The 26,568-nt window shown below is 44.7% G+C and overlaps 7 protein-coding genes and 1 non-coding gene across 8 annotated transcripts; 5 read left to right on the top strand and 3 right to left on the bottom strand.

Annotated features, from left to right (window-relative positions):
* Positions 1 to 5,011: 5,011 nt before the first annotated feature.
* PAAG_05039 (riboflavin transporter MCH5) lies at positions 5,012 to 6,755 on the top strand (the record flags this gene model as incomplete). The annotated part of the gene is made up of 4 exons (XM_015845450.1): positions 5,012 to 5,348; positions 5,468 to 5,574; positions 5,660 to 6,243; positions 6,323 to 6,755. The coding sequence occupies 4 exons, from the start codon at positions 5,012 to 5,014 to the stop codon at positions 6,753 to 6,755; spliced, it is 1,461 nt and encodes a 486-aa protein (XP_015699676.1).
* A 1,315-nt stretch (positions 6,756 to 8,070) lies between these two features.
* On the top strand, positions 8,071 to 10,711 carry PAAG_05038 (kinesin family protein; the record flags this gene model as incomplete). The annotated part of the gene is made up of 3 exons (XM_015845449.1): positions 8,071 to 8,425; positions 8,521 to 8,930; positions 8,996 to 10,711. The coding sequence occupies 3 exons, from the start codon at positions 8,071 to 8,073 to the stop codon at positions 10,709 to 10,711; spliced, it is 2,481 nt and encodes an 826-aa protein (XP_015699675.1).
* Positions 10,712 to 11,906: 1,195 nt separating this feature from the next.
* On the bottom strand, positions 11,907 to 12,562 carry PAAG_05037 (HHE domain-containing protein; the record flags this gene model as incomplete). The annotated part of the gene is made up of 2 exons (XM_002792855.2): positions 11,907 to 12,239; positions 12,332 to 12,562. 2 exons carry the CDS (start codon positions 12,560 to 12,562, stop codon positions 11,907 to 11,909), a joined length of 564 nt encoding a protein of 187 aa, XP_002792901.1.
* Positions 12,563 to 15,298: 2,736 nt separating this feature from the next.
* Positions 15,299 to 18,270, top strand: PAAG_05036 (transport protein SEC24; the record flags this gene model as incomplete). Its single annotated transcript, XM_002792854.1, has 3 exons — positions 15,299 to 15,892; positions 15,978 to 17,624; positions 17,695 to 18,270. 3 exons carry the CDS (start codon positions 15,299 to 15,301, stop codon positions 18,268 to 18,270), a joined length of 2,817 nt encoding a protein of 938 aa, XP_002792900.1.
* An 878-nt stretch (positions 18,271 to 19,148) lies between these two features.
* Positions 19,149 to 19,254, bottom strand: PAAG_11979. The gene has a single exon. It is a non-coding gene; the product is annotated as a tRNA-Pro (tRNA).
* A 385-nt stretch (positions 19,255 to 19,639) lies between these two features.
* On the bottom strand, positions 19,640 to 20,560 carry PAAG_05035 (hypothetical protein; the record flags this gene model as incomplete). The annotated part of the gene is made up of 3 exons (XM_002792853.2): positions 19,640 to 19,701; positions 19,942 to 19,964; positions 20,025 to 20,560. The coding sequence occupies 3 exons, from the start codon at positions 20,558 to 20,560 to the stop codon at positions 19,640 to 19,642; spliced, it is 621 nt and encodes a 206-aa protein (XP_002792899.2).
* Positions 20,561 to 22,291: 1,731 nt separating this feature from the next.
* On the top strand, positions 22,292 to 22,927 carry PAAG_11978 (hypothetical protein; the record flags this gene model as incomplete). Its single annotated transcript, XM_015847535.1, has 3 exons — positions 22,292 to 22,413; positions 22,501 to 22,519; positions 22,679 to 22,927. 3 exons carry the CDS (start codon positions 22,292 to 22,294, stop codon positions 22,925 to 22,927), a joined length of 390 nt encoding a protein of 129 aa, XP_015702838.1.
* A 746-nt stretch (positions 22,928 to 23,673) lies between these two features.
* Positions 23,674 to 24,204, top strand: PAAG_11977 (hypothetical protein; the record flags this gene model as incomplete). Its single annotated transcript, XM_015847534.1, has 1 exon — positions 23,674 to 24,204. The coding sequence occupies one exon, from the start codon at positions 23,674 to 23,676 to the stop codon at positions 24,202 to 24,204; it is 531 nt and encodes a 176-aa protein (XP_015702837.1).
* Positions 24,205 to 26,568: the final 2,364 nt, after the last annotated feature.

The raw sequence follows: 26,568 nt of genomic DNA, 5'->3' as shown, positions 1-26,568 counted from the left end.
TGGATGTTTCAGTGGTACTATGGTTGATAAACTATGTACGTAGCAGTTTGAGAGCAGTCTGAGATATTAAAAACCGAAGAACTTTAAAAGACCCGTGATTCATCAAGCCTGAAAATGGATGGCCCTTCCGCCAGTCCCGGTCCCTTCAACCACTGAGCCACCCAGCATTGATTTTCACCGAGACCCTTCGAACCATCGGATAGTTCAACAATAACAGTCTCGTTCATTGGCAGCTTAACATCCTGCCTTACGACTTTTGGCGGAATAACCGGACGTCATGTGATTATCCCTACTTCAACTTTAACCTTAGCCTTTGAGGTCCCCTGTTAGTCCCTTTGTTTCCCTCTGTTCATGGGCCCCAGGTCCGACATATCCCCCGGGACCCCAAGGAAGAAGTTCCAGAACTATTTTGCAACGGGGCTACGTCAAATAGTACAGCCTCTGGATTACTACGCAAACATGCTAAATATCTGATTTGGCAGCCTCCTGTTTTGCTTTTGCTCCTTCAGGTTTTGGATGCCTCAAACTCGCTAGCATTATTATGCACATCTGTGTGTTCTAAACAGGAGAACATTAATTTCCACGCGGTTGATATTAGAGATCTAAACATAGGACACTGGAGGGGGGTTAATCGGAGTGTTGTGGGTTTCCAGACCCTGCCATATATGGAGAAGTCGCTGCATCCTCGAACAGTCCAGGCTAACAAATGAAGATCAGGTTGATACCTCAAAAACATCTTTGTCCACCCTGCTCCTTGATGTGAATGACAAACAGTTAAAAGTTGGCTTCATGTGGAAGTGGTGGTGGAAATTGTACTTCTCCACTACGGGGTTCGGTGGAAGCAGTCCAGACAGTACGTTGTCCTATTTTTGGATCGTTGCAAGCTTCTCATAATCACAGACTAACGCATACTATTATTTTCTAGGACAGGACTTGGATTGCTCAGACTCCCCAGAGATGAGGGATAGCCCAGTAATTTCGTCCTGCACCTGTTGTCACGAGCGAGGTATAGCCTGTGACAATCAATACCCTCAGTGCTCGCAATGTTTCCAGGAGCAACTACTATGTTTCTACATCGGCACATCCAGAAAGAAGCGGTTGAGCTCACGGCGGATACATGTGCACGTTCTGGCTGAATAGCCTTGATGGCATCCTTTTCTCTACTGGGGGAATTGCTCTTATAAACCCTTTGCGGAATCCTCTTGAAATGCCGTACAATCCTTCATGAATTTATTAACTCAGCAGCTGGATGTTCCACAAGCAATAACCTACAGGTATGAGAAGTAATGTAGGTTAGAGAATAGTATCTACTGTCTGCTATGAAAATTGATTGTGCTTATTGATCTCAACTGAGCCGCTCAGTGTTGAGAAGAGGTTCATGACAAGAATGTATTCATGATGGAATATAGCGTTGTAATGCATCTTAAGCTTGAGTGCAAAAGATACTTGTCTTTACTGAAAGCAAATAGCTAATAATTAAAAAGAAGTAGTGAATTTGATTTTTTGATTTCGTCAATATTGTAACACTTTCTTTCTGACTTAATTAAATCTTTTATGAGTTTACTCTTTTATGTGTTTACTCAAGTGACTGATTATTCTTTTCTTTCAGTATTCTGCTCACAATCTTTGATGAGAGATTTAAAATATAGAGCAGTTTAAAAGAACAAGAGTTGATGAATGTATACACTGAAGCAACGTTGATTCTAATAAACAAGTAAGCAATCAGTTGAAGTTGCATAACTTGCATAATTCCACCTAAATTATTCAGTGGTGAGGACTGACAAGGACCCAGACGCATGCTTTTCGTTCATCAGCCGAAAAGTCGAGATCATCTCACAATGACTCTTTAAAACATTTACAAAAGTTACTTGTAACTGAATTGTTGTGTTAAGGACATGCAACCTATTTAACTAAACCAACCATGAACTTGAACTTGACATGAGCCAGTCAATTTTCCACCAAGTTAAAATATATATATGTTTACACCACCATTTTGATTTCTCCTTTTCTAACTTATCACCAGCTTATTTAATCCGAATTCTCAATTCCCAACTGGTAGTTGGTTATGAACTATCTCTTTCATTTTCATTCATGAAGAGGATCGGTTTGCCAGTCAGATTATGATCCAGAAAAATATTCCCATGCTCTGTGCCCTGACCACGAATTGGCAGTGGCACATAGGTCATTATCCCTTACGGGACAATAAGGCTATCCGTTATATGAGTGGATGGGATAATGCGCCAAATGATAATTATGACAGAGGGTATAATCTTGCGGGGTAATTTTTATTCTGCGCACTGACCTGGGCAAGATCAGACAAGTGTTTCATGAATGGCGGACCGGAGACTGTCATTCGTGATACTATTATCGTGGCTAATATGAAATGGAAGCATTGAAGGAGGCGAACTAATTTGACACCTCCTTTTCTCGTGGCATGATTTTGAGTCGATTTTGAAGGACTGGCGCTGAATTTAATGTGCCTGATCCTTGCTCTAAAATTTCATCTTCGACGGTTCGCATTGAGGAGTTTGGGTGTTTGTGAACCTCATATTCTTAAAATATTCCACTATGCATTTCGTTGAAACTTCCCCGTCACTCTGCAACTCAGCATGCTTTCTTGAATATAATCAAATACTATTCTTGAAACTTGAGGATGACGGTGCCTAGGAATGTATAAATTGCAGTTCCCCCGCTTTGCTAAACAAAACAGTAACTTGGGATGGTGGGTGGCACTGAATGGGATTTAAGCACGGATGCTATAGAGAAATATAGCTTCTCCAATCACAGCCACGAGGCTTTGTTGCTAACCGTGCTTCTCCGTGATAGGTCTACCAGCGTATAGCTATTATTGCAGATCCGATAAAGAATCAACGGCTTCTGATATCCGACTTGATAGAGTTCGAAATATCGAACCGTCCGATCTGTATAAACAAATGCGCGGAAATCAACCAGTCTCACATAACAACCGAAAACGAAGCGAAAAGCCATGTTGCATGGAGATGATAAGATATCTTGCAACAATAGAAAAGTCAGACGGTTTGGGGGAAATTTCGGGATAAGCATTTTTAGATCCCGCAGCATCAACGTGGTTATTCTCGATGTTTGGATAGAAAACAGCTGGGCACCGACTAGACAACACAAAAATAATGGTGATGTCACTGGTGGTATGTATGTATATAGAGTTGTAATATGGAGGTCAGTTAAGTTGCAAAACTGGCTGCGTGTTGCCTCTGCCAGCAGGTGATGTACGTTTCCTTATTCTGTTATTGACGCCTCCAGGGAGAGGTACATGTGGAGTACATATTTCCACTTATTGTCGACCGTTTACGATCGAGGGGGACAGCAAAAGAGAAATTCCCAAGGACGTTATTGATGCGGGATGATTGGATCAAAGAGGTACCCCTCTCCCATCGAGTCGTCGATGTTTGCTTTGGCTCATAAGCGGGGAGTTTTCAGATGCGGCAATTCTTGAATCCGACAGTGAAAACAGACACGTCGTCTGATTGGACGGCTTCTCTGGTTCTTTAACCTTCTGTCTCTTCATTTGTGATACATGAGCTGTGGACAACTAGCCGAACAATGCTAGAGTCTGTCTGGTGTATCCACCATCTCCGCCATCAGCCGTCCCCTCCCTGCTCATATCGACACCAAGTTGGGTCTGAATCCAAGTATGCAGAAGAGCAGGAGGTTATGCGTTTCCGGCGTGACGGTTCGTCCGTGGTCGTCAACGACGATGGAATGTCCCTTGAGAAACAGCATTAAGAGGGAGGGCAGCGCGGTAGTTAACTAGTTTACTAGTGGGTCCTTTGACATGAGCGCAGGCTTTGAAATCGGGGTTTTATTGTCTGAGATAGCAACCTGTAGTCCATTCGTGACAAATGTCGAGGCGCTATCTAGACTAGACACGACATAATAATTCCCTTGACAAACCCGCTTACCTAGATAAGTTCCTGGGTAGATGAACTGCTTAACTCCGCGCCGACTCCCCACACTGAGCAATGTTTGAGCAGTTGGTTGGTTGGTTGGCTAGTTCGTTTAATTTCGGATGTTTACCCCCCCCTTTCCACAAGCCCTCCCGGACGAAACTTCACCGACCCCTCGCATGCTCCAAAAGCTCCCCACCTGGCTGTCATTGCATGGCTCTGCGATGACGACGAGATGGAGATGGCGGGTGAAATTCCGTTCCATGATAAACCAAAATCAGCAGAGATCCCTGCAGTAAACGGTGCCCAGGTATCCGGGTATATTTTAGATGGCTTGTCAATCACTCGGATTTATCGCAATGGGAGAGTCTTTTTATCAGCAGTGACAGGTTCTTGGCTAGAGCCCTTGAAGGATCGGACACATGTTTGTGATTAATGTTTATTAAATGCTTGTTTTGCCCCCTTGAATACAATTATTAATAACTTAAAAAACTAGCTATTCGCAGTAGAGATCCGTTTTGGATTGCATTTCGTCGTTCTAAGGAGAAGGGAGGTAACATCAATTAATTATTTGAGCTTCTAACCCTCGATAATTGCACTGGAAGTTAATTTGAGATATTGCGCTGAGCACATGTATACCCACTGTTCGCTTTTATTTTTATTTTTTTTTTAATCTCCCGCTCTGTACTCCTTCCCGGTGTCTGCCAAACTCTCCTTACTGAGCCCGCAACGGAAACCTACTTGATGTTCGCTCCCACAGCGCAGGGCAGCTTCATTCACGGGGATTTGCTTCATTGACAACCGTTTATGATATTTCCCTCTACAGCTCTTTGCTACATTTGTCCCTCCGCTAGAGAGATATATACCTATACGTATATCCCCTCTATTCCCCGCTTAAGGATGTTGAATTGAGGTTTTTCACCAGTTGGCGCCTTCTTTCTTTCCCCTGCCCTTTACTTGGATTGGATTGCACCTTAGTAGCTTTGGACGCCAACCCAAGAAAACCCACAGCCTTCGTGTCTTGTTTACTCCTGTTGACAATCTGGTGCGAGATCGGGGTATATAGACGCTTTTTGAGTTTCCTCGGGATGTCGTCCACCGACGGGGAGAGGTCAGTCGAAGATAGATTAACAGATGGCCAATCATGGAACGTACCAGATCGGCAAAAGCTATGGGAGCTTCCTCCCTCTCCTAGGTCCAGCATAACTCATGTGCTGGGATCCTCTCATCCAGATCGAAGGTCAAGCAGCGGATCAGACAACAAGGCTCACGATGGTCCGAATTTTCGGGAAAGAGAACGTCGTGGAGATAGGGACGTTGAGCAACAGAAACCAGTGGCTGAGCCTCCGGTGGATCTCATGAGAGACGCAGGCGCCTACCCTGAAGGTGGAATAGAGGCGTGGACTGTTGTTTTCGGTGGATTTTGTGGGTTGTTTGTGAGCTTTGGATGGATCACTTGTGAGGAATTTCTTGTAGATCAACAGATCTCTTTCACTTCTCAAAGGGACAAAGTTCAGGGGGGGAAATAGGCTAATATGAAGTAGGTATTGGAGTGTTCCAGGACTATTATCAAAACAACCAGTTGAAGAACTACTCACCTAGCACCATAGCCTGGATACCGTCGCTTGAAACATGCATGATGTTCGTGGTGGTAAGTCAAAAGAAAAAATCCATCCGAACCTTTTTACCAGACGCCTTCTGAAAACATGCTGACCCATCTAAATACATATGAGTAGGCCCCAATTTGCGGCAAAGTTTTTGACAACTACGGTCCTCGACACTTACTGTTGATAGGGACCTTTCTCCACGTTTTTGGCCTGATGATGACCTCCATATCAACTTCATACTACCAAATCCTTCTGGCCCAGGGTATCTGCAGCCCACTTGGTGCAGGTACTATCTTCTACCCGTGCATCAATAGCGCCACAACATGGTTTTCCAGAAGAAGAGCATTCGCGCTTGGGGTCGTGGCCAGTGGATCAAGTGTTGGGGGTGTGATATATCCCATCCTAGTTTCAAAGCTTGTTCCTCGTGTGGGATTTGGCTGGACGATGCGAATCTGCGCATTTGTCATCTTGGCTTTATGCATCGTCGTAAATCTGACCGTGAAATCGAGGATTCCACCCCACCCCAAACCATTCAAATTAAAGGATTTTACCTCTCCTTTTTTGGAGTTGCCATTCGTCCTGGTCACTGCTGGCGCATGGCTGTTTTTCTTTGGCATGTACCTACCATTCACCTTTATCGTCTCGTTTGCCCGTTATCATGGCATGTCCTCGCACCTAGCGGGTTACCTTGTCTCGATCCTGAATGCCACTAGGTAAAAACTGCAAAGCTCTTCGAGAATTTCTATTATAACTTACATAGAACAAAATCGCTAACAACAGAAATCCATACAGTACTCTCGGCCGGACTCTGCCGGGCTATGCAGCTGACCGTTTCGGCCGCTTCAATGTGATGGTGATAACCAGCTTCATGAATGTCATCGTCGTCCTAGCCCTCTGGATCCCTGCCCGCGGCAACATCCCCATAATCCTCTTTACCGCAATATACGGCTTTACCTCTGGGGCTTTCGTATCCCTTGGTCCCGCCATAGTAGCGCAAATCTCAGACGTGCATCAGGTGGGTGTACGCACCGGTGCTATGTTTGCTGTCACATCCATAGCAAGTCTTACGGGTAACCCTATCGCTGGTGCACTGGTGGGGAACATTAATCACCCGACATTCTGGAGGATGCAGGTGTTTGCAGGTGTTGTTATGGCGGCGGGAAGCACAAGCTATCTTCTTGCGAGAGTCAGGGTGGTGGGGTGGGGGTTGATGAAGAAGTTTTAGTGACGAACGGATTGAGTTGTTGTCAGTTGAGTTGGGCGGACAAGTGATGTTTGTGTTTTGCTTGTCTACTTCCTTTCTCTATATATCCGTTTTCTTCTTCTTCTTCTTCTTCTTCTTCTTCTTTTTCTTTTTCTTCTTCTTCTTCTTCTTCTTCTTCTTCTTCTTCTTCTTCTTCTTCTTCTTCTTCTTCTTCTTCTTCTTCTTCTTCTTCTTCTTTTTCTTTTTCTTCTTCTTCTTCTTCTTCTTCTTCTTCTTTCTTTCTCGCTTGCTTTCGTCATGTTCTCCCACTCACTTTAGTTATTATCTTCTCATACTAGGGTCCAAGGTCTAAGTCATTTGTGGCGTTTGATTTCTCCCATAACAGGCTGTCCGTGTGTTGACTCTTCCACACTGCCATTTTGCACATATATATTATTTTTGATGGAGGATCTTGAACAGGCGTTATTCTGGTAAACATACTCACGTACAGAATGGGCAATGCCATATATAGATAATCAATTGCTCTCTTTTGAATTCTAGACTCTCCTAACGCAAACATCGCTTCAGGGCGTTGAAGCAAATTTAGCATGTAAACAACCTTTGGAAAAGGTAGTTTGGGTTTTGCTTAAGCGTAAATAAAATAGCTAACGGGTGATGAACAGGAATAATTGGTTTTACGTTTGATGCTCCTTCTTTTCCTCCTAGGATTTTAGCGGTGTTAATGTCAGATACTTCAATCTGTTCCAAAATCTCAAACCGGAGTCCTCGTCCGTTTTTTTTCTCGGCGGTTCCTAGTTGCCATGACAACGCGCTGTTCCGTCCACCCCCCTGTTCTCCTCAAAATACTTAGATTTTCTGTCGAGAATTGACTGCATTATTTGACAGTGAACACCATCTTCCAACAGTAAAGGTAAGTCGACGCAGCTTTTCTTCCTTTTCTTTTCTTTTCTTTTCTTTTTTTTTTTTTTTTTTTGGTTTTCTTTTCCGTTGTTTTTCGTTTTCTTTACTTGTGCCTTATTTTGGTTTTTATCGAGTTGGTTGGTTGGTTCTGCTTGTTTGGTTTGTTCAACTTTTTATGCCCCGGAGACCGCGAACAACACGGCGCGGTTATCCTATTCGAGGTTGATAAAATTTACGGGGGCTCGCTTTTCAAAATTGTTTTCTTCTTCTTCCTATATACTTTTGGTTTCGCTCTCCACTTTTATTGCGTATTGTTGTTTGCCCTATCTGAATTGGCGGAAACGAAAACGAATCCGAAGAGCCCCTAGCACGTCCGTGACAGATCGATAGGGCCGTATATTTCCTTCCCCAACGACAAGTCCTATCCTCAGCAATTATGAGCGTCCGTGTCATCGCACGAATCCGTCCGCTCCTGAAAACGGAGAGGGAAAGCGATATCATCGTCCGTTCCGGAAGAACAACTGCCTTGTCCGCACCAACATGTACGAATGAACTGGTAGCTCCATCTTCACAGCATCCATTATCCCCTTGCAAGAGTGAAGCGAAATCGGTGAAGAAGACAGGATTTAAAGATAAAGAACAAAAGGTTGGTGGGAATCAGGAGGTTGGAGGAGATCGGGATAATCTTGTGCGGATTCCGAATCCGAAGAATGAGGGGGAGGAATTCAGTTTCCAGTTCCATGGGGTGTATGGGGCGGATGTGCCGCAGCAGGAGATTTTTGATAGAGAGGGTGAGTTTTGTCCCATTTCTATTTTCTTTTGTTGTCGTCGTGCTACGACGGGATGAGGAAAACTCATGAAGCTAAGAGGGATTTGCGGTTCTCAGTCGCCCCTACAATAAAACATCTATTCAACGGATTCGACGTGACAATATTTGCCTATGGGGTTACTGGAACTGGCAAAACACACACCATGAGGGGAGGAAAATCTCTGAACGAGAGAGGCGTGATTCCACGACTCTTGAGCGGTATATATAGGCGCAGTCGCAAGATTGAGAAGGATTCTCAGGGAGGCACTAAGGTTGATGTGGTTATGAGCTACTATGAGATATACAATGATAAAGTCTTTGACCTCTTCGAGGCCCCCGAAAAAAGAACAGCCTCAGGTCTGCCACTGCGGGATGCCGGTGGGAAAACTGTGGTCGTTGGGTTGACTGAGCGACCTTGCCCGAACCTGAAGGAGTTTGAGATGTTGTATGATCATGCCAATGTGAACAGATCGACGTCAGCAACGAAGGTGGGAAAATAAATGACACAAAAAACATTATCGAGTAGTCCTGTACTGACAAGTTATAATGATAGCTAAATGCTCACTCCTCTAGATCTCATGCTATACTCTGTGTCAAGCTGGTGATTTCTACTGGTGAGCAGACTCGTATCAGTCTTGCATCTTGCATCGATCTTGCAGGATCGGAGGACAACCGGCGGACCGATAATGGCAAAGAGCGCATGATTGAATCTGCATGTATCAACAAAAGCCTATTTGTGCTTGCTCAATGTGTTGAGGCAATCAGCAAGAAGCAAACCCGAATCCCATACCGTGAGTCGAAAATGACGAGGATATTGTCGTTGGGCCAAAACAACGGACTCACCATTATGATATTGAATCTCGCCCCAACCCGTTCCTATCATCTTGATACACTCAGCTCGCTCAACTTCGCAAACCGCACCAAGAAGATTGAGACCCGGGAAGTAGAAAATGAGCCCATATTCAAAGGGCATCCTAGGCCAACACTTCGGGGGTTTAATGTGACGGGACCAGGAATGCATCGTCAACCACTACGACCACTTACCGTTTCAATCAATGCAAATATTGTTCTACCGGCCGCAACAGATTCTTCAAAGCCATCGGAAAGTAAATCAGTTAAGACTTTCGCTGTGTACGCTGACAAGCTACAGTCGAAACCACCTGCGCATGTTAAACGGTTTGACGCTCCAAAACGATCCTCACCCTTAAAACGCAGATCTGATGCGGGTGCTATTGGGCCTTTTCGTCCTTCAAAAGTTTTCTGTCCTGCAGACGCCGGTTTACAAAAATTGGACGCTGTTTCTGCTGCGAGGATTGAAGAAATGGTGGAGAAGAAAGTGGAAGAAATACTAGCTGCACGAGCTATGAACGAAGCTTCGAAGCAACAATTCCTTACTGATCATTCTTCCAACAATGAGCTGAATGAGCAAGTGCAGCGCCGACTCCAGCTCCTAGAACAAAGAATTGAAGGGAAAGAGGACGCAAGAGCAGAAGGGTTGTCATATCTTCTGATGGGAAAACAGCACCAGGCACGAGGAGAGGATTCATCGGCTTTGAGAATGTATCAATTGGCTCAGCCATTTTTTCCAAGAAATGAAAAACTGGAAAGGAAAATAAAGACTTTGAAAGACAAATTGAAAAACAAGGCCCAGGTACAGCCGCTGCAATTGCAAACGCTTGATGGGAGACTGGAGACAAGACCGCTAACAGAACATGCAAATAAGAGGAGGAGATATAACAGAATTGGAAGGTTCAATGCTGAATATCATGTCGATTTTGACGATGAACACCAACCATCCGATCCGAATGAGCAGTTTAGCGATGACGAAATACCGGCCGTCAATCATTATATCCAACCATCAAAAAAACGACCTACAGCTTCTCATACCAGCAAACCTCGAGAACCATCGTCGTCTCATCTACTACCCGCCATTTCATCACACCCAACATCGAAAACTGATGCGGCTATGAGTGTCGACTACATACCCAACCCGGAGGACACTCCACGCACTGCCCACATCCTTTACACCATCAACACCCGCAATATCAACCAAATAAAGCTGCTGCGAGGCGTTGGGATAAAGAAAGCCGAGGCCATTGTTGACTGTCTATGTGAAATGGATATGGGTAGAAAAGAAAATTGCGATGCTATCGGTGGCAGCGAGCAAGTGCAGATACGCAGTTTGGCGGATCTGGGAAAGATGAGAGGGGTTGGGGTGAAGACTGTGGAGAATATGAGGAATGCGATTTGTGAGTCTTCCACACAATGAATGGTCTGTGTCTGTGTGTGTGTGTGTGTGTGTGTGTGTGTCAATGCAAAAGGGAGTAATGGGGGGAAATGGGGCAATCTGAGCTGTTGGCGTGTAAGGGATTTATATGGGATTTTTTTCTCTCTGCCCTTTTATTCATTCTTATGGGGGTTTCATACGTTTGCCTTTCTCTTGTTAGTATTTTCTTTCTTTCTTTCTCCTTTTCTTGCATGTTCATATTGCATTGCGTACATTGCTCTACAATTGCATGCGTCCCATTATTTTATCCGGCAACGTGCTTTCGGAGTTGTGCTAGCATTTGTCATATGAATTATTATCACTTAACTTTTTTGGAATGGATTTTTTTGGAATAGATTAGATTCTATTAGGCCTTAAATTTGTAACTTCTAATTGCTTGAATAGTGATGAAAATTTTGGTCGAAGTGTATTACGTATTACCAAGATGAATGGACAACCAGAACACTATCATGACAATTTTATGCTGGCCTGATCTGCCAACGTAGCGGAATGGTAGGAATGTGTATCTAAATAATACTAGGAGGAGTGAGTACATTACCTAGGTCGTAAGTTTGGTTTGGATGCACGTTGGTTGATGATGCTTGTGGTGACATCATAGTGACAGTTGTGATTGAAGTTCGAGTTTAAGTCCCCACATATACGTTGCAGATCTAGATTAGGTATCGTGCAATCTCACCAGATCTCTTCTGGCGAAGATTTGTGTGGTCGCTACCGTAAATAAGGTGGGCTAGCGAGAGACACGACCTAGATACTTCGTTTTGAGCCCTTGAAGTTTGCGAAGAGGGCGAACGGGGTTGTCACTACAGTACATAAGTTGGACGTAGTATAACTATTCAACACTTTAAATAATATGCTGACATTGCTATGTCATTTGCATATATGTTTTCCTTGGACAAGATTAACTTGGCTGTTTGATCAGTCTTGTGGGAGCTGTAAAATATAAAGGAAAGGATTACAGCCTGCATTAAGTTCCAACAGATAATAATGCTGAAAGAGCAATCTCACATGAAAAGACATATGCCAAAATGTTAGATGTGAGTACATTTATCCTTTTTTTTCCCCCTGTTGTGTTTATTCCCTAAGCACTTTCTTCCGGTGGATTTCAGAAAAGAAACCTAGAAAACAAGATAAAATTCTCCTGCAAAACCATAACTATATATTTAAAACACTCATCAGCTCAATGGCGGTGGTGGGGTGGAAGCCTGCGGAACATGTCCCCAAGTTTGTCGATGGGTGTGGTCAAGAGCCCAATGGGTGACTCGAAAGGAAGCTGGTTGGGAGGTTTGGCCGCAGGGTGAGTGAGCGTGGGTAGGAACATCTTTGTGCGCTTAAAGGACTCGGAAAGTTCTTCGTCGTCCTCAATGCTGATAGCTCTCTCGAGAGCGGTGAGATTATCATCTTCTCCCTCTTTAATGGGTGAAGATAGGTTGTTCATGATAGAGTTGATTGTTGGCTCGAAGTTTGGGTCCGTCGGCTTCATGGATTCGAATTCCATCAGCTGGTCTTTGGTCTACGTATGAAAACAATTTGTATTAGCGGTCATAACTCCTTTGTGCTTGCATATGCTCTCATATGACGACGGCATGGCTCCTTGTCCATTACCTTTTTATGCTCCATGCGGACCTTCTCTGTCCGTTCTTTACCGTCTGCTAAATGCTTTTCAATCGCCGGGTAAAACAACAGTTCCTCGGCCACAGCATAGCGAGCTAACTCCCAAACGAACTGGTGTTGAAACCTGCTTTTGTCGATATCGTTGTCCGCGTTGACAATCTGGTTATGGAACAACACCAGCTCCCTGTGGTCCTTTTTGATCAATTCGGAGAGGTAACCCATGTTAGTAGCGGGGATATACGTTTGGAATAGCAGTTTCCTGCATATATAAATTCAAGTAAACAATGCGATAGATCCAGTTGTAACGTTTATCAATCATGCGACGTGGAAGCATGCGGAAGAAGTTGGCTTTTATAGTAGTTGGGGTTGAGGTCATTATTGCTAAGCGCAATATTGAAAGTTACCAATCCATGGATTGCTGGATGGAAATGATGCAACAATTGGCTCTGACATATTAACAACTCTCAAGAGAAATGTTTTCTCGATGATGTAATGATGGGTTCTATAGCTACCCCGTCTCCATGCTGCGGTTGCAAAGATTGTGGCTAGCAACTCAAAGAAGGAATTTGATGATTTCTTTCCATTTCCGGGTCCCTGTCAGTGAAATCATGAATCAATAAAAGACTGCGCCTTGTATTTTGTATGCCCAGGTTAATCGAGTTAGACCACTGGAAAAGGAAATTGAGGAGAAATTTGAGCGATCTTGAAGCAACGAGCGCTCATTCGACTATCATGGTTGTAGATACAAAGCTGTTGCTGAGTGCGACTTCAATGGGGAGGTTGTGGTTTTCACGGATGATAAAAGTCAATATCGCCCATTCCAAAGGCCTGTATGAATGTTGGTTCCTTTGATATGTCTGCTCAAGGATCAACTGTGGATTGGGGCTTTACGAACTGAAGCCGTCATAACTGTTGAATTAGACAAAAAGACCCAATCCCCAATAGCTACACTGAACTATTTGAAGGAACGAGCACAATTGCATAACTAACTAGGAGTCACCTGATCCCTAACAATGACTTTTACGAAGATGGAACCTTAGGCTAGTTGCCATCCGCGTAGATTCTTCATCTTCCAATTAAGCGCGAATTATCTTCACCACCTTCTCAAAATGAGCTCCCAGCGTGAAATATCTATTCAAAAAGCTATTGGAGAATTGGGAGATGGACTCTATTTTTTCTGTTAAAGCTGCAGCTACAGCTTACAAGCTTTCATGAATCACTCTATGTAACTGACTAGCCAGCAGAATCAACTGCAAATTCAGCCTATCAGCAGGCACAACGATTAAGCTCTGAACAAGAGAAATGCCTAGTTGCATGAATTCGAGATGAAAATGTCAAATTTCATCCTCTCTCCCATCCACGTCTATGAGAAACGGTCTCTCAAGCCTTGAAGCTTGATGGGGATACTGCTCTTGAAAAAGAACAAATCTTTAGATTCTTAAAGCGCAATTCTAGTAGTTATTTCTTCTTGTATTGACAGAAGGATAGATGTCAAAAGAAAATTAGTGAACTAAGTCGGAGTCAATTTAATAGTTCTATATTTTATTTATTAAGATATAAGCCCTGTATAACATACTAATAAAGATTTTATGAAATATGAATGAGCAGATAATAGTTTAATAGATCTGTTCAAATGCTAAAGTGTTAGCCGAGCCAGAAAAAGAAGTCAATATATATGAAACCTTTAGAGAATAGAGATTGTCAATTATAACTAAAAGCTATTGATATTATTGATCAGTGTATCAAGCTCTGGTCTTCTCTATCTACAGATGAAAACTACTCTACTTGAGATCAGTTAGATGTTATCCGGGAGAAACTTCGGACACACTCATTATCTTCTTTTCGTTGCTTTGATAGTGGCAATCCATCTTCCTGCATTTGCTACAGAATGTGGAAGTGGATAAAGGTCACAACAGACTGAGAAATGAAGTCCAGTTCAACAAATTCTCTTTATACCATGCTACCTGTACGCGGTGGCAATTGGGTCTTCTTTCCTCCACATAAGGCATGGGGATGTGCTTTGCTGAGCTTGCTATTGATCAATTCTTTGAGAAACCTTGTTCATATAACTTTAGAATTCACCTCCATAGAACGATCGGGCGGGTTTGGATCGGGATCGTGACGAGTACGAGAGGGAGGGAATTTCACAGGGAGCATGAAGTATTTTTAGAAGTTTACTATTCATCTCAGCTTCCAATGTCTCAAGGATACTATTCATACCAGAAGTATTAATAAAGTCATATGTCCTTGATTAGTTATATCAGTCTCGAAGTCTCTGATCAAAGTCCCGCTCCCACCCAACGCCCAAATTTATATGATTTTAAATATTAACTTAATATCTCAAGCTCTCAACAACCACCCCTATAATAACTATATAATAGGGTAATTTACCAATTTATATTATATTAAATACATAAGAGTTGTCTTCTTTCTGTTGTTTTTATAATTACACACTTAAGAAGTTGATGGTTGAGATATTCATACTTAGATCTTAACTTGGTTAAGCGAAATGCATAGACTTTACATGAGGGCTTCCAATTGGTGGGTTGAATGTGTCAGCGTTGGCGGAAAAAGGCCACCGTACTTCTTATGGACTTGCACCAACAACCACAACCAACACCAACCTCAACTCCGGTTTCGCTCCTACAGCACACACAGAACGCCGCAGCCATCACCGCCTGAAGCCACGTCGACCCGGTCCTCTCCTTCACATCTTTCGCAACTGCTCTTTTGGCCTGCGACGGTCAATGTGCTGTGGATGCATTTCTGATGAATTGCGAAACCTGTTGGATCTCCAAAACCGACACCGTTTGTCCCTCCCAAGAAGCTTGGGCATTGACTGAAAGTTGTAATCCACTCGCCCTCAACATTGTCCTGCTTCCTCTGTTCTACCGCATTTGAGAAGCTGGGTGTTGTCGCGACTCTTTTCAACTTCCAGTTCTAGTTTCTGCGTTCCCGATGGCGGCACCACAGGGAGGCTTTCCTCCTGGAAGCCAGCCTCAAGATGGGCATACTCATCAACAACAACCTTATGTCGGCGAACAGCAATACGGAGTCCCAGGTTCTCCAACCCAGCCCGATGCTTCAGCCCCGGCACCAGGTGGCCTCCACAGCAAAAAGAAACGAGCATACGCTGGCCAGGCTTATGAGTTTGGAGTTGGTCAGAATGCTGCCCTGGGAGGGCAGCTGCAAGGTGGCGGGGCTTATGGCGAATATTCCGCACCACAGCAACTGCAGAGTTATCCTCATGGCACTTACGGGGCAGCGCCGGTTCAGGTGGCTCCACAAATGGTTGGTGGCCAACCTGAGCCAGTGGCTGTTGGAGGATATCAACCGCCAGTCGGAGGCTATCAGTCCCAACCTTCGGTCGGTATAGGTCAAGTAACGCAGCAAATGGACCAGATGAGCATGGGCGGTCAACCTCCAGTTCAGCAAATGCCAGTCCAGAGAGGTCAACCACTCAATCAGCTATATCCCACAGATCTGCTTACACAACCATTCAATGTCGCGGAACTGGATTATCCGCCACCACCGATTATTTTACCCCCAAATGTAAGTGGATATACTTGGTGAATCATTCCCTTCTTTTTTTTTTTTTTTTTTTTTTTTTTTTTTTTTTGATTCTAACGTATACCAGTCTAGTGTCACCCCATCTCCAACGGCGAATTGCCCTCCCAAATATGTGCGCTCTACTCTAAATGCTGTGCCGACCACGCACTCGCTGCTAAAAAAATCTCGTCTTCCATTTGCTCTGGTCATCCAACCCTATGCGTCCCTCCATGACGCCGAAGATCCGGTCCCCATTGTCTCCGACCAAGTAATTTCCCGATGTCGACGATGTCGTTCTTATATCAACCCGTTTGTGACGTTTCTCGACCACGGTCATCGCTGGCGTTGCAATATGTGCAACCTCACCAATGATGTTCCGCAGGCATTCGACTGGGATGCAGCTGCACAAAAGGCACTCGATAGATGGCAACGGCCTGAGCTTAACCACTCTATTGTAGAGTTTGTGGCGCCTCAAGAATATATGGTCCGGCCTCCACAACCTCTCGTTTACTTGTTTTTGATTGATGTTAGTTTTGCATCTGTCACCACCGGACTTTTGGCTACCAGCGCACGCTGCATCCGCGAAAGCCTTGATAGAATACCAAACGCGGATCGCCGAACTAGGCTTGGATTCATTGCGGTGGATTCTAGCCTTCATTACTTCACGATACCAAGAGATGGTTCGGAGGCTTCAAACCCAGGAATGCTAGTTGTCAGCGATTTGGATGAACCGTTCCTCCCGATTCCTGGAGATTTATTGGTCACACTAACGGAATGCCGAGAGAACATAGAACTGTTCCTGGATAAACTTCAGGAAATGTTCCAAAATACTCAAAACAACGGGTCGTGTATGGGTTCAGCCCTTCGAGCGGGCCATAAGCTTATCAGCCCCGTTGGCGGAAAGATGACCGTGCTGACAGCGTCACTCCCTAACATTGGTTTCGGAAGTCTTGAAATGAGAGAAGATAAGAAAGCTCTTGGAACTAGCAAGGAAAGTTCGTTGCTTCAGACTGGTAATAGCTTCTACAAGAGTTTCGCAGTCGAGTGTTCCAAACAGCAGATTTCCGTGGATATGTTCCTGTTTTCTTCGCAGTATCAGGACGTGGCATCCCTTAGCAATCTACCAAGATACACCGGGGGTCAGACATACTTCTACCCTGGCTGGAATGCAGGCCGGAGCGAAGATGCTATCAAGTTTGCCAAGGAGTTTTCGGACTATCTTTCAGCAGAAATCGGCCTGGAAGCTGTTTTGCGTGTGCGTGCCACGACAGGGTTAAGGATGAGCACGTTCTACGGTAACTTCTTCAACAGAAGCTCAGATCTATGTGCCTTCCCTGCTTTCCCCCGCGATCAAGCATATGTTGTAGAGGTAGCTATCGACGAAACCGTCACGAGGCCAATCATATGCTTGCAAACCGCTGTCCTTCATACAACATGCAATGGCGAACGGAGGATTCGAGTTATCACGTTAGCCCTCCCCACGACACAATCGCTCGCGGATGTCTTTGCCTCAGCAGACCAATCGGCAATTATTACCTACTTTAGTCACAAGGCAGTTGAGCGTACGCTTGGGAGTGGTCTGGAGCAAGCCCGGGACGCACTTCAAGCCAAGATCGTGGAGCTATTGGCAACATACAGAAAAGAGCTGGCAGGTGGAAGCGTTGGTGGAGGTGGGTTGCAGTTCCCCGCCAATTTGCGGGGATTGCCAATTTTATTCTTGGCTTTAATGAAAAATGTAAGATACATATTTGATGCCCCTATTCTCGCAACACGGCCCCGTCATGAACTTAACTAAACGTCAATAGATCGGACTTCGAAAGTCATCCCAGATCCCGACGGATATGCGATCAGCTGCCCTTTGCCTCCTTTCTACTCTACCACTCTCTCTTCTCATCCAATACATTTACCCAAAACTCTACTCACTCCATGATATGCCTGACGACGCCGGCATGCCAGACGAGAAGACGGGAGAAATCATCCTGCCTCCGCGCTGTAACCTATCATCTGAACGCCTCGTGCCCTACGGTCTCTACCTAATTGACGATGGCCAGACGCAATTCCTGTGGGTCGGCCGCGACACCGTTCCCCAGCTTCTCTTAGATGTCTTTGGCATTCAAGAGAGGGCGCATATGAAGATTGGGAAGCAATTCCTGCCGGAGCTGGAAAATGATTTCAACGAGAGGGTGCGCGCCGTTGTGCAGAAAAGTCGCGATCAGCATTCGCGTGGTGTTGGCAGTATAATTGTTCCGCATCTTTATGTTGTAAAGGAGGATGGGGAGCCTGGATTGCGACTGTGGGCACAGACCATGCTGGTTGAGGATCGGGCTGATCAGGGAGTCAGCTTGCCACAATGGATGGGAATGTTGCGGGAAAAGGTATGACCTTGATTTTAATTGGCCCTCTATCATATGGCTGATTTGCATATTCCCCTTTTCTACACTTTTTGTGTTCTGTGTTTTCTTTTTTCTGGGTTCTTTTCGTAGCGCTTGTTTGGCTAACAGATAAAATTTCGGAAATACAGGTTATCCAATAAAAGGGTATGATAGGTTATTGTTATTTTTATGTTTAGAGAAAAATAATTCCCACTTCCCGGATATCATTCGTCTCCCAAGTTAATCATAAATCAAGTTAATCATAAATCATACTACACACGCCCTTTTTGAAACACAATAATAAAAATTTTCGTTGCTTTTTTTTTTTTTTCCTCTTCTTCCCTCCTATCCACTTTCCTGGTACCAGGTTAATTACGTCGCTGTCACGTTCCTAACTTTAGACGACTTCTCCGTAAATAGCATAAAAGGATGAACAGATGAATAGCTATTGAACTGTGATATACAGCAGTTGTTAAGGATATTGTTGAGGGGATAGGGTGACGTGGGAGAGAATCGAACAGTGTGTCGCATTTGCTAAATGAGACCCACCATTGAGGAGGGATCAGAATAATATATCCTATGTTTCGAATTCGGTCATTTCCAACTTGCAGGAGCTGCTTCAGTCCGATGTACGTAGATGGCCAGGTTATCCACTAGAGACATCAAGCTGTTCCAGCAAATCTCAAAACACATGAGCAATTTATATTGGATATTAAAAAATCCAGATGATGAGACATAAGGGTGACTGGAGATAATAAGTAATTAGCAAAAAACACCCGATGGAAGAAGTGAAGAAGGACTGAAAGGAACTTTCTGAGAGATATATATATATATATATATTATGTATGTGGCCAACGTTGGTAGAAAAAAGACGAAGAAACAACTCAGGGTCTTGCCGCGACTCGAACGCGGGGCCTCTCGCATATCAGAGATTAAGTTGCACTTAAACCAGGCAAACCCGAAGCGAGAATCATACCACTAGACCACAAGACCGCGATTGTTGAGGAGTGCAGCAACACCTTCGAATTTTCTTCATATTTTCTTTCGCCTATGACGTTTTTAACTTGCATCAAAGGTTATAATTTCTTCATCCTCTCCTTTACGGGGTACACCACTTTATATATATATATATGCGACCTGTACATGTATAGTTATTCATTTTTGGCTTGGTGGGATATACATCTTTTCATCTTCCATTTACTCGTAGCCGGCTTCACTGGCTGGATTTGCTGGGCTTCCTCGCCTCTCGGCCAACAAGCTCAGCAGCGTATCCACCTGATTCTCTCAAAGCTTTCATTTGATTATCTATCACTTTTAACCTCTCTTCCAACTCCACATTCCTCTGCCATTCCTGTGCTAGCATATCAACTAGCTTCTCTTAAACCATTGGATCATCCGCCGCCGCTTCATTTTCTTCAACTCTTCTCTTTTCGCCGACAACTATTGCGATATCAGGAACTTGGAAACTGACGCTGTGCAATATATGATTCTGTGCGGTATCTCCATGCCTTAATCGCATATGTCATTTTAAGTTATCTTTGCGGCTATCCTCAGGATTGCAGCCTGCGATTGTGCAACGGTAAGGCCTTCTTTTCTCATGGACAGCTGTGTGGTGGCGCATAAAGTCTTTTTGTGACGTCAACTCCTGGCCGCATTCATGGCACGTCCGCCGGGGCTTACCGGTGCTATATCTGGGTTCGGTCCTAAAAGTGAGCGGTTAGCGGAATGCTAGAGAACTGGAACAATGATGAAGGCGGACCCACGTAGATGGGAGCTCGTTGAAACCCTCTTGTTCGACTGGTCCACTCTGAATTTGGTTTCCTTCCAGAGAGGCAACCTCAAAATTTAGAACACTGAAACTCCGAGCGTGATGCCTTACGTCTGACAGTGATGGTGTTGCGTTCTGGTGGATCAGCGACAGTGTTGGATAGTTTGTTTGGGTGAAGTTTAACATCCCCGCTTGAAGGGGACCCGTCGTCAGGCAGTCTCGGACGTCTGCGTTCTGATGTCTCCCAGAGTCAGGCTGAGCATCAACTTCGCACTCCTGAGTGGATGGGAGATCAAAATTAGGAGAGAGCAGAAATGGCTTCAGCGGTGCCTCAGGGTATTTTCTTACTACAGTTGGATCGACATCGTACGGAAAAAAGGAGATCAACGTGTATTGAAGCTTGAAGTCCGAAATATCATTGTCATATGACATCGATAGATCATGATACAGATATTCGTTTTCTGGTAAGGGATGGGTAATATTCTCTGATATCCATGGTTTGTCGTCAGGAGTTGAACCGCCATCAACCATCAGGATTAAGTATCCAGTGAACTCTCCACAGAACATCCACCCAACATTCCATATGACTAGGATTGCTGGTCGTCAACATAGTCATCGTTCCATCCCAAGCTCCCCAGAGAACATTAGAACATGTAAAAACCCAGACGGTTTCCCGTACTATTTTTCCCAGTGCATATTCGTTTGAATCCCAGGAGTACTGGGGTGCTGTTTCAGCTTTATCAGTATCCGTTTCTCCGAGTCATTGACAAAATACACCCCTACTTTGTGTGCATCCATTCTATAAACTGGCCCCGACAGACATGGACAAAACTAAAGTAACAAACAGAATGGCCTAGACACATTCATATATTAACAGGAACCTCAAAGATTTTTAATTTGTGCCTAACCCCGCAATACTAATGGCAAAAGGCCTCACAAGGCTGAGCGGTGCCAAGTGGTACTCCGCCCCCAAAAGAGGCCGCCAATCGTGATTCCCGGTAGATGCGCCTCTTAGTTGCAGCATTTCCCATGGGCTGCCTAAAACTTCTGCAGTCTTCGTGCAAATGAAGGTCGAAGTTGACATCATGAACTGACAAAACACACGCAAATTCAAATCCAAAAAAAGAAAAACACTTTCATCCGTTGGCTGAAGAGGAAGCAATGATTAAACCCTGAGCTATTGGCACCTTAAGCCGGAACGCCAACCCTGCAACTTGTGAATATCCTGTTCATGTTAGCTACACATCGAATTGCAGGTCACTGGGAGAATACTATTATCGGAACGCGACCCGCCTTTCTCACTTTGCTACTCACCGACGCGGAATAACCAGCCCTGTTCAATGATAACGCAACGAGATGCTTCACATGTGCTCCGAGCCTCCGAAGATGACAGAAGGCAAGCCTGTTTGAATTGAATGATGCTCGTGAAGAGTACACGGCTGCTTGCAAGCGTTGAAAATGTTCCAGGAACATCTCTTCTCCAACCTACACTTAAAAGATAACGGGGATTGTTAGTAAAATCCTTTTCAACGCCAGGTGGAAATGAAGGGATAGCAGAATCCCACCGCAATATTCAGCAACAATCCATTTCTTCTGATGACGAAAGTATGTCCAGACAACAAGCATAGCTGGAAGAGCGGAAGCGAGCAAGGTAGTAAGGGCGATAACCGTTTTCAGTTGGCAAGCCCATCATTCTTTGCATACCAGAAGCTGTCTCTATGTGATCGATAATGAGCCGTCAGGACCGATACTTATATAGAGTTGTAACTCGTAAGTAAATAACTACAAAATCAGGTTTCTCCTCTTCATTCACATTGAAATTCCATTCATTAACATGATGCCAGCATCTCTATATGTGGATGGTGGTCATGATGTCATTAGTTAGAAACACATGAACCCTTCAAAAGAAACGTAAATTTGTTGTCCGTATATCGAGGTATCAGAAATTTTTCACAGTGAGTGCAACCTCCTCTTTGAGGATCCCGGCAAAACATGAGATTTAGCCTCAAGGGATATGCAGCAGACTGGTTAAAGGACACTATATCAAACCGTGAAAGGTTTGGGAATAATAGTTATCCTTGCAGAAGCAAAAAGGGGGTTCCTATCAGCAATGTGGAATTGCTGACTAAGCTGGCATGTTACCTGCTTCTCCCAAAATTCTTTTTGTTTATAATAATCTCCTTTTGCGCCGTGTCTATTGCTCCTCGGGGCAGCCAGGAACAGCATCTTTTTCTGCTGTCTCATTTTCCCAGGGTTACCGTCATGGATGATTCCATGATTGGGAGATGGCTCTCCCAGTTTCCAATGGATGACCTGACGTGCAAATCCACGTCAAAACCGCTGCTGCGACGATTTATCCATTGTAATCAGGATCATTTCGCGGGGTATAGAGGGCACGGTGTATTTGGTAGAGATTTGAGCAGATTGAATCTGTCATGAAACTAACATGTCCCCTTAATTTATACGAGAAGCTGTTTGTCAAAGATTGAGGTAGGTTGAGCTGGATCGTGGGATCTCCCATTGCTTGTTTCGCTTTTAGTTCAAGCAATGGGAATTCCGCGGGTTCGCTGAGATCCCTGAACGCTCGAAGCCATACACATTCCCAATTTTCCCACGAGAGTTGTTCCTTTGCTCGACTTGACGGCATAGGGCAGAATGCGCATTTGGACAGTAAAGTGTCATGGCTGGATCAAACTCACCGAAGCGCAGTTCACACCTTTCTCCCGATCTGCGCATAAGGATTCTCGCTGGACCAAGGAAGATCTTCTTGAGCTACAACGCAATACGTCCGGAAGCTATGGCCAGGCAGCATACGTAGGAAGTTCTTCGATCGTTACAACATGCAGTCGATACGTGGAAACTCCCAATGGGAGACATACATTCCATATCAGCCATTAGAAGCAAAGACTCAAAAGCAATTAACAGCAAAGAGAGCAGAAAAGAAAATGTCGCTAAACTCTGAATTGAGTTCTACAATTTATACACCTTAATCTTCAATAATATGTTCAGGAAAACCTCCTCTCTCGCGACGCAGCCTTTGAGGTCTTAGCAGCTAATTAATCAATTTCTCTACGGGTGCGGTCAGCAATTGCTTCGACGGTTCCAAAGTTGGTTCTTTTCTATATTCTTTTAAAACTAGGGGAGCTATTGGCTATCTAGTAGTTACGATTTACTGGCATCAGGAAATTCTGCCGAAAATTAACATATTTCACATATTTCACCTTTTCACTCCCACAGCGCTATTGGATTAGTACACCAGACACCTATGATGCCTAACATCCTTCAATATCTGCAATGGAGCAATGGAAGGTCAAAGTAAACACGACTGAAATTAGTCCCACGTCACCCATTTCGCTATTCGACACCCAGAGAAAGAAACGAGAGAGAGACGGCAAAGAAAAAGAAGAAGGAAAAAAGAGAAGAAAAAGAAAAACCCCGTCCTAACGGTGTTCTCATTGGGCGCGATGTTTTGGAACCCAGACAACATTCCTGTTGTCATCGAGTACTGCCTGGCACCGCTTTCCCCTCGTTATGCTGTGTACTGGAGTCCCGTCGCTCATTCGACCCTGCGCGGTGATCACATGTAAGATAACTTCTGCATACGCTCCGTTCTGGGAGGGCGATCATCCCATCGGATGCGGAAAATGCGCTCAGCTGTCAAGTTTGGCAATCTCGTCATGACTGGTGGGGACATTTGTAGCGAGTCTGGTGGTGATGAGAGTGGGCTAGAAGAAGCCTGCCGAAAATCCGCTGTCACCATGGCGGTGTTCTCCAGTCGGGTTGAGTTGCACGCAAGCCTTGTAACTAGAGGAGAACCTAGTTATGGAGAATCTCGAGCTGATGAGGTGCTCGGCGCAGAACTGGTTGAGATGGAGGTGGGATCGGCTCAATCTTGGCATCCTCTGGTAGGTTCCTTGTTTTCCATTCTGTTGAGCTCTGACGGTAATAAGTCAACCGGTGACCAAGAATCTACTGACGGGCACCGCTCAGCAACAGAGCTATCACCATTGAATGCCATCATATGCAACCACCAAGGAGCCAGTTTGACTGTAACCCTGCCAACTTTCCGGGTTCGACCACGGAATACTCTTCATGTCGACTGCCCTGCTATCTCCTTCAGAAGAAGCAACGAAAGACGAACTCTGCCTATAATCTATCTTGGGATAAAGCGGTGACAGACGTGCTTTGCCCGTGATTATCTCCTGAAGAAGTGGTGAAAGACACGCTTTGTTCCTCAGGGGATTTATACTTCCAACTTCTTCAGATGCCCAATCGACCGACATATCGGTTGAATATGTCTCAAATGGAATTTCGTCCATGTCGAGATCCAGTTACTCCACGCCGTGGCCGGTCACCTGCGAGACCTAGTCCTGTTAACTCTTGTCTGAACCTCAAAATGACAAGTTCAGTTCAGTTTCGGTGATTCTATATCCGTACCAAAGTCCTCTTTCTTTCATCAAGTGTAATTCAACCTGGGCAAGAGGTCATTTGGTACTCACGTCGCTGTCGGTGTCTTCAGTGACCTCCGAAATCCACTTCTTGGAAAACTTCGATTCCCCCAGAAGAAGGTTCTTCTATTGGGCAGGATGTGTTTCTCTTTGAATGTTGGTTAATCAGGATATCTTTTAGTTACGGAGGTTTCTCTTCTGATTTTGTCCACTGTTTTGTTTCCTCGTCATTCCAATAGATCCTGGGCTTTCTCGTCTTCCCCCCCCAACGACAAAGAGGGAGTGTCAACTCTGCGTTAGGGGAGAAGTCGGTTCCAAGCCATTGTTAGCCCCACTAGCTGACTTGTAAAACTTCAACCCAACTCAAGATGTACTCAACAATATCTTCATTGCAGATAAAATCATTTCAATCCACCTAAAACCGAGAGATGTTCGCAGCCAGTTGACATATTCGAAGGTACTCCGCAGGACGTCTCCGTAACAAGTCATTAGGGTCTGGAAATTGAAGTCGGTCCATTCACGAATAATGTAGCACGTTCGTTGTGATGTTCGGTTGGGCGACCCGTCAATGAATGGGTATTGTCAACCTGGGGATTGGGTTCGGTCAGATACTTGAGAAGAGTGTAAGAGGACATTGTTGAGGTTTTGGATCTAAAAGAAATTGGCAATTTTGAAATCAGGTTTGAGCTGTAACCGGCGAGAGACAAGTTATTTTATTTTTATTTTTATTTTTATTATTTATTTATTTATTTATTTATTTTTTTGCTATAGAAGCTGAGATCTTTATGTTTCTCTGTGTTGGAAGACAGGTTCCTGATGGGAGGAATTTGAGATATTTTTTTGCCTTTTGGTATGTCTACCATACGATAGAAATACCATAGCATACCTGTTGGTTCCGATGGATGCGGTTACTACTACTATGTTTCAAAACGAGGTAGAATGGCCTCAGGGAATCCCGACTGGCTTGGACAAATCGACAGTCGACAGTCAGGCATTTAACGTCCATAAGCGTCAGTCACATTGACATAGATTTTCTCTCTGGTCAGTTGAAATGGATGCAATGGACCTCAGAATAAAGCTTGAGCCACACGCGGATCTAAAAAGGGCGTCTGGGTTCAACCTAAAGCTTGAGAGGATCATGATTTGATTGGATCTAACTAGATTATTTACTTCCTAGACTTGCGGCGCCCAGTTCAACCGTTTGCGTGTGTAAGCTGCGGGCGCAATCGAGAACTGTGGGAGGAACAAACAATTCGCTCAGGAGGTGATTACTTTTTGGTTTGATTCCTAACATGGCGGTGCAGCAGTTAGGCAGCAAATAGCCAAAGTAAATAACCGTTCATTTTCCGAGGGCCATAAAATGACATCGGCAGAGAACTACTCATGCTAAGACATCGACATCCATGACATGATGTCCATGACAATTCCATGGCTAATCTCAATCAATCATAATAGACCATACCGGTTTCAAACCCGCGCAGAGTCCGCTGGGTGACCCCCCATGGACGAATGACGGGGGGGGGGGGGGGGGGGGGGGAAAGAACCGATGCTCAGTTCTCTCCTACCGTGCTTTGATAACCTTGGATCTGGCTGAGCCCGCGGACCAGCAGCCACTGACCGTAGGGAGCTTGGAGAAGAGGGCGGAGGTATGCCAAAGCTAGCTAAAGAGGTTCGATCCGACATGGCTAGTGGCTCTTTAGTTGGATGTGTGGCACGGCCCGTCAAGTCACAGTCCTGCCTGTTGATCCTGATTTGGGATTCCAGTCTGCAGATGGCAGGGAGACCGAAAATCTATTGAGGACGGACTGCATCGGGGGGCTGGGGGCGTAGAGTCGGGTGTTGTCTGCCCCACCAACTGTCCGTTTAACCAACCCACCTTAACCACTGGCTGGCTGTCTGGTGCGCGGTTGGGCTGTAATTCTCTGCTTTTGATGTTGGATTCGGATTTCATTTTCTGGCGGAGGACAGGTTCTTTCACTTAGACTAGTTCCCCCGCTTATATCCCAAGATTCCCCATGCGTGGATCGTCTCGTTAAATATATCCGCCTGATCTATCTTTATTTACTTCCGTAACTAACATAAATAACTAAC

This window comes from Paracoccidioides lutzii (genome assembly GCF_000150705.2).
Source record: "Paracoccidioides lutzii Pb01 unplaced genomic scaffold supercont2.13, whole genome shotgun sequence".
Lineage (NCBI taxonomy): Eukaryota > Fungi > Ascomycota > Eurotiomycetes > Onygenales > Ajellomycetaceae > Paracoccidioides > Paracoccidioides lutzii.
The sequence above is the reverse complement of the archived record's forward strand: the minus strand, read 5'-3'. Positions and strand labels throughout refer to the sequence as shown.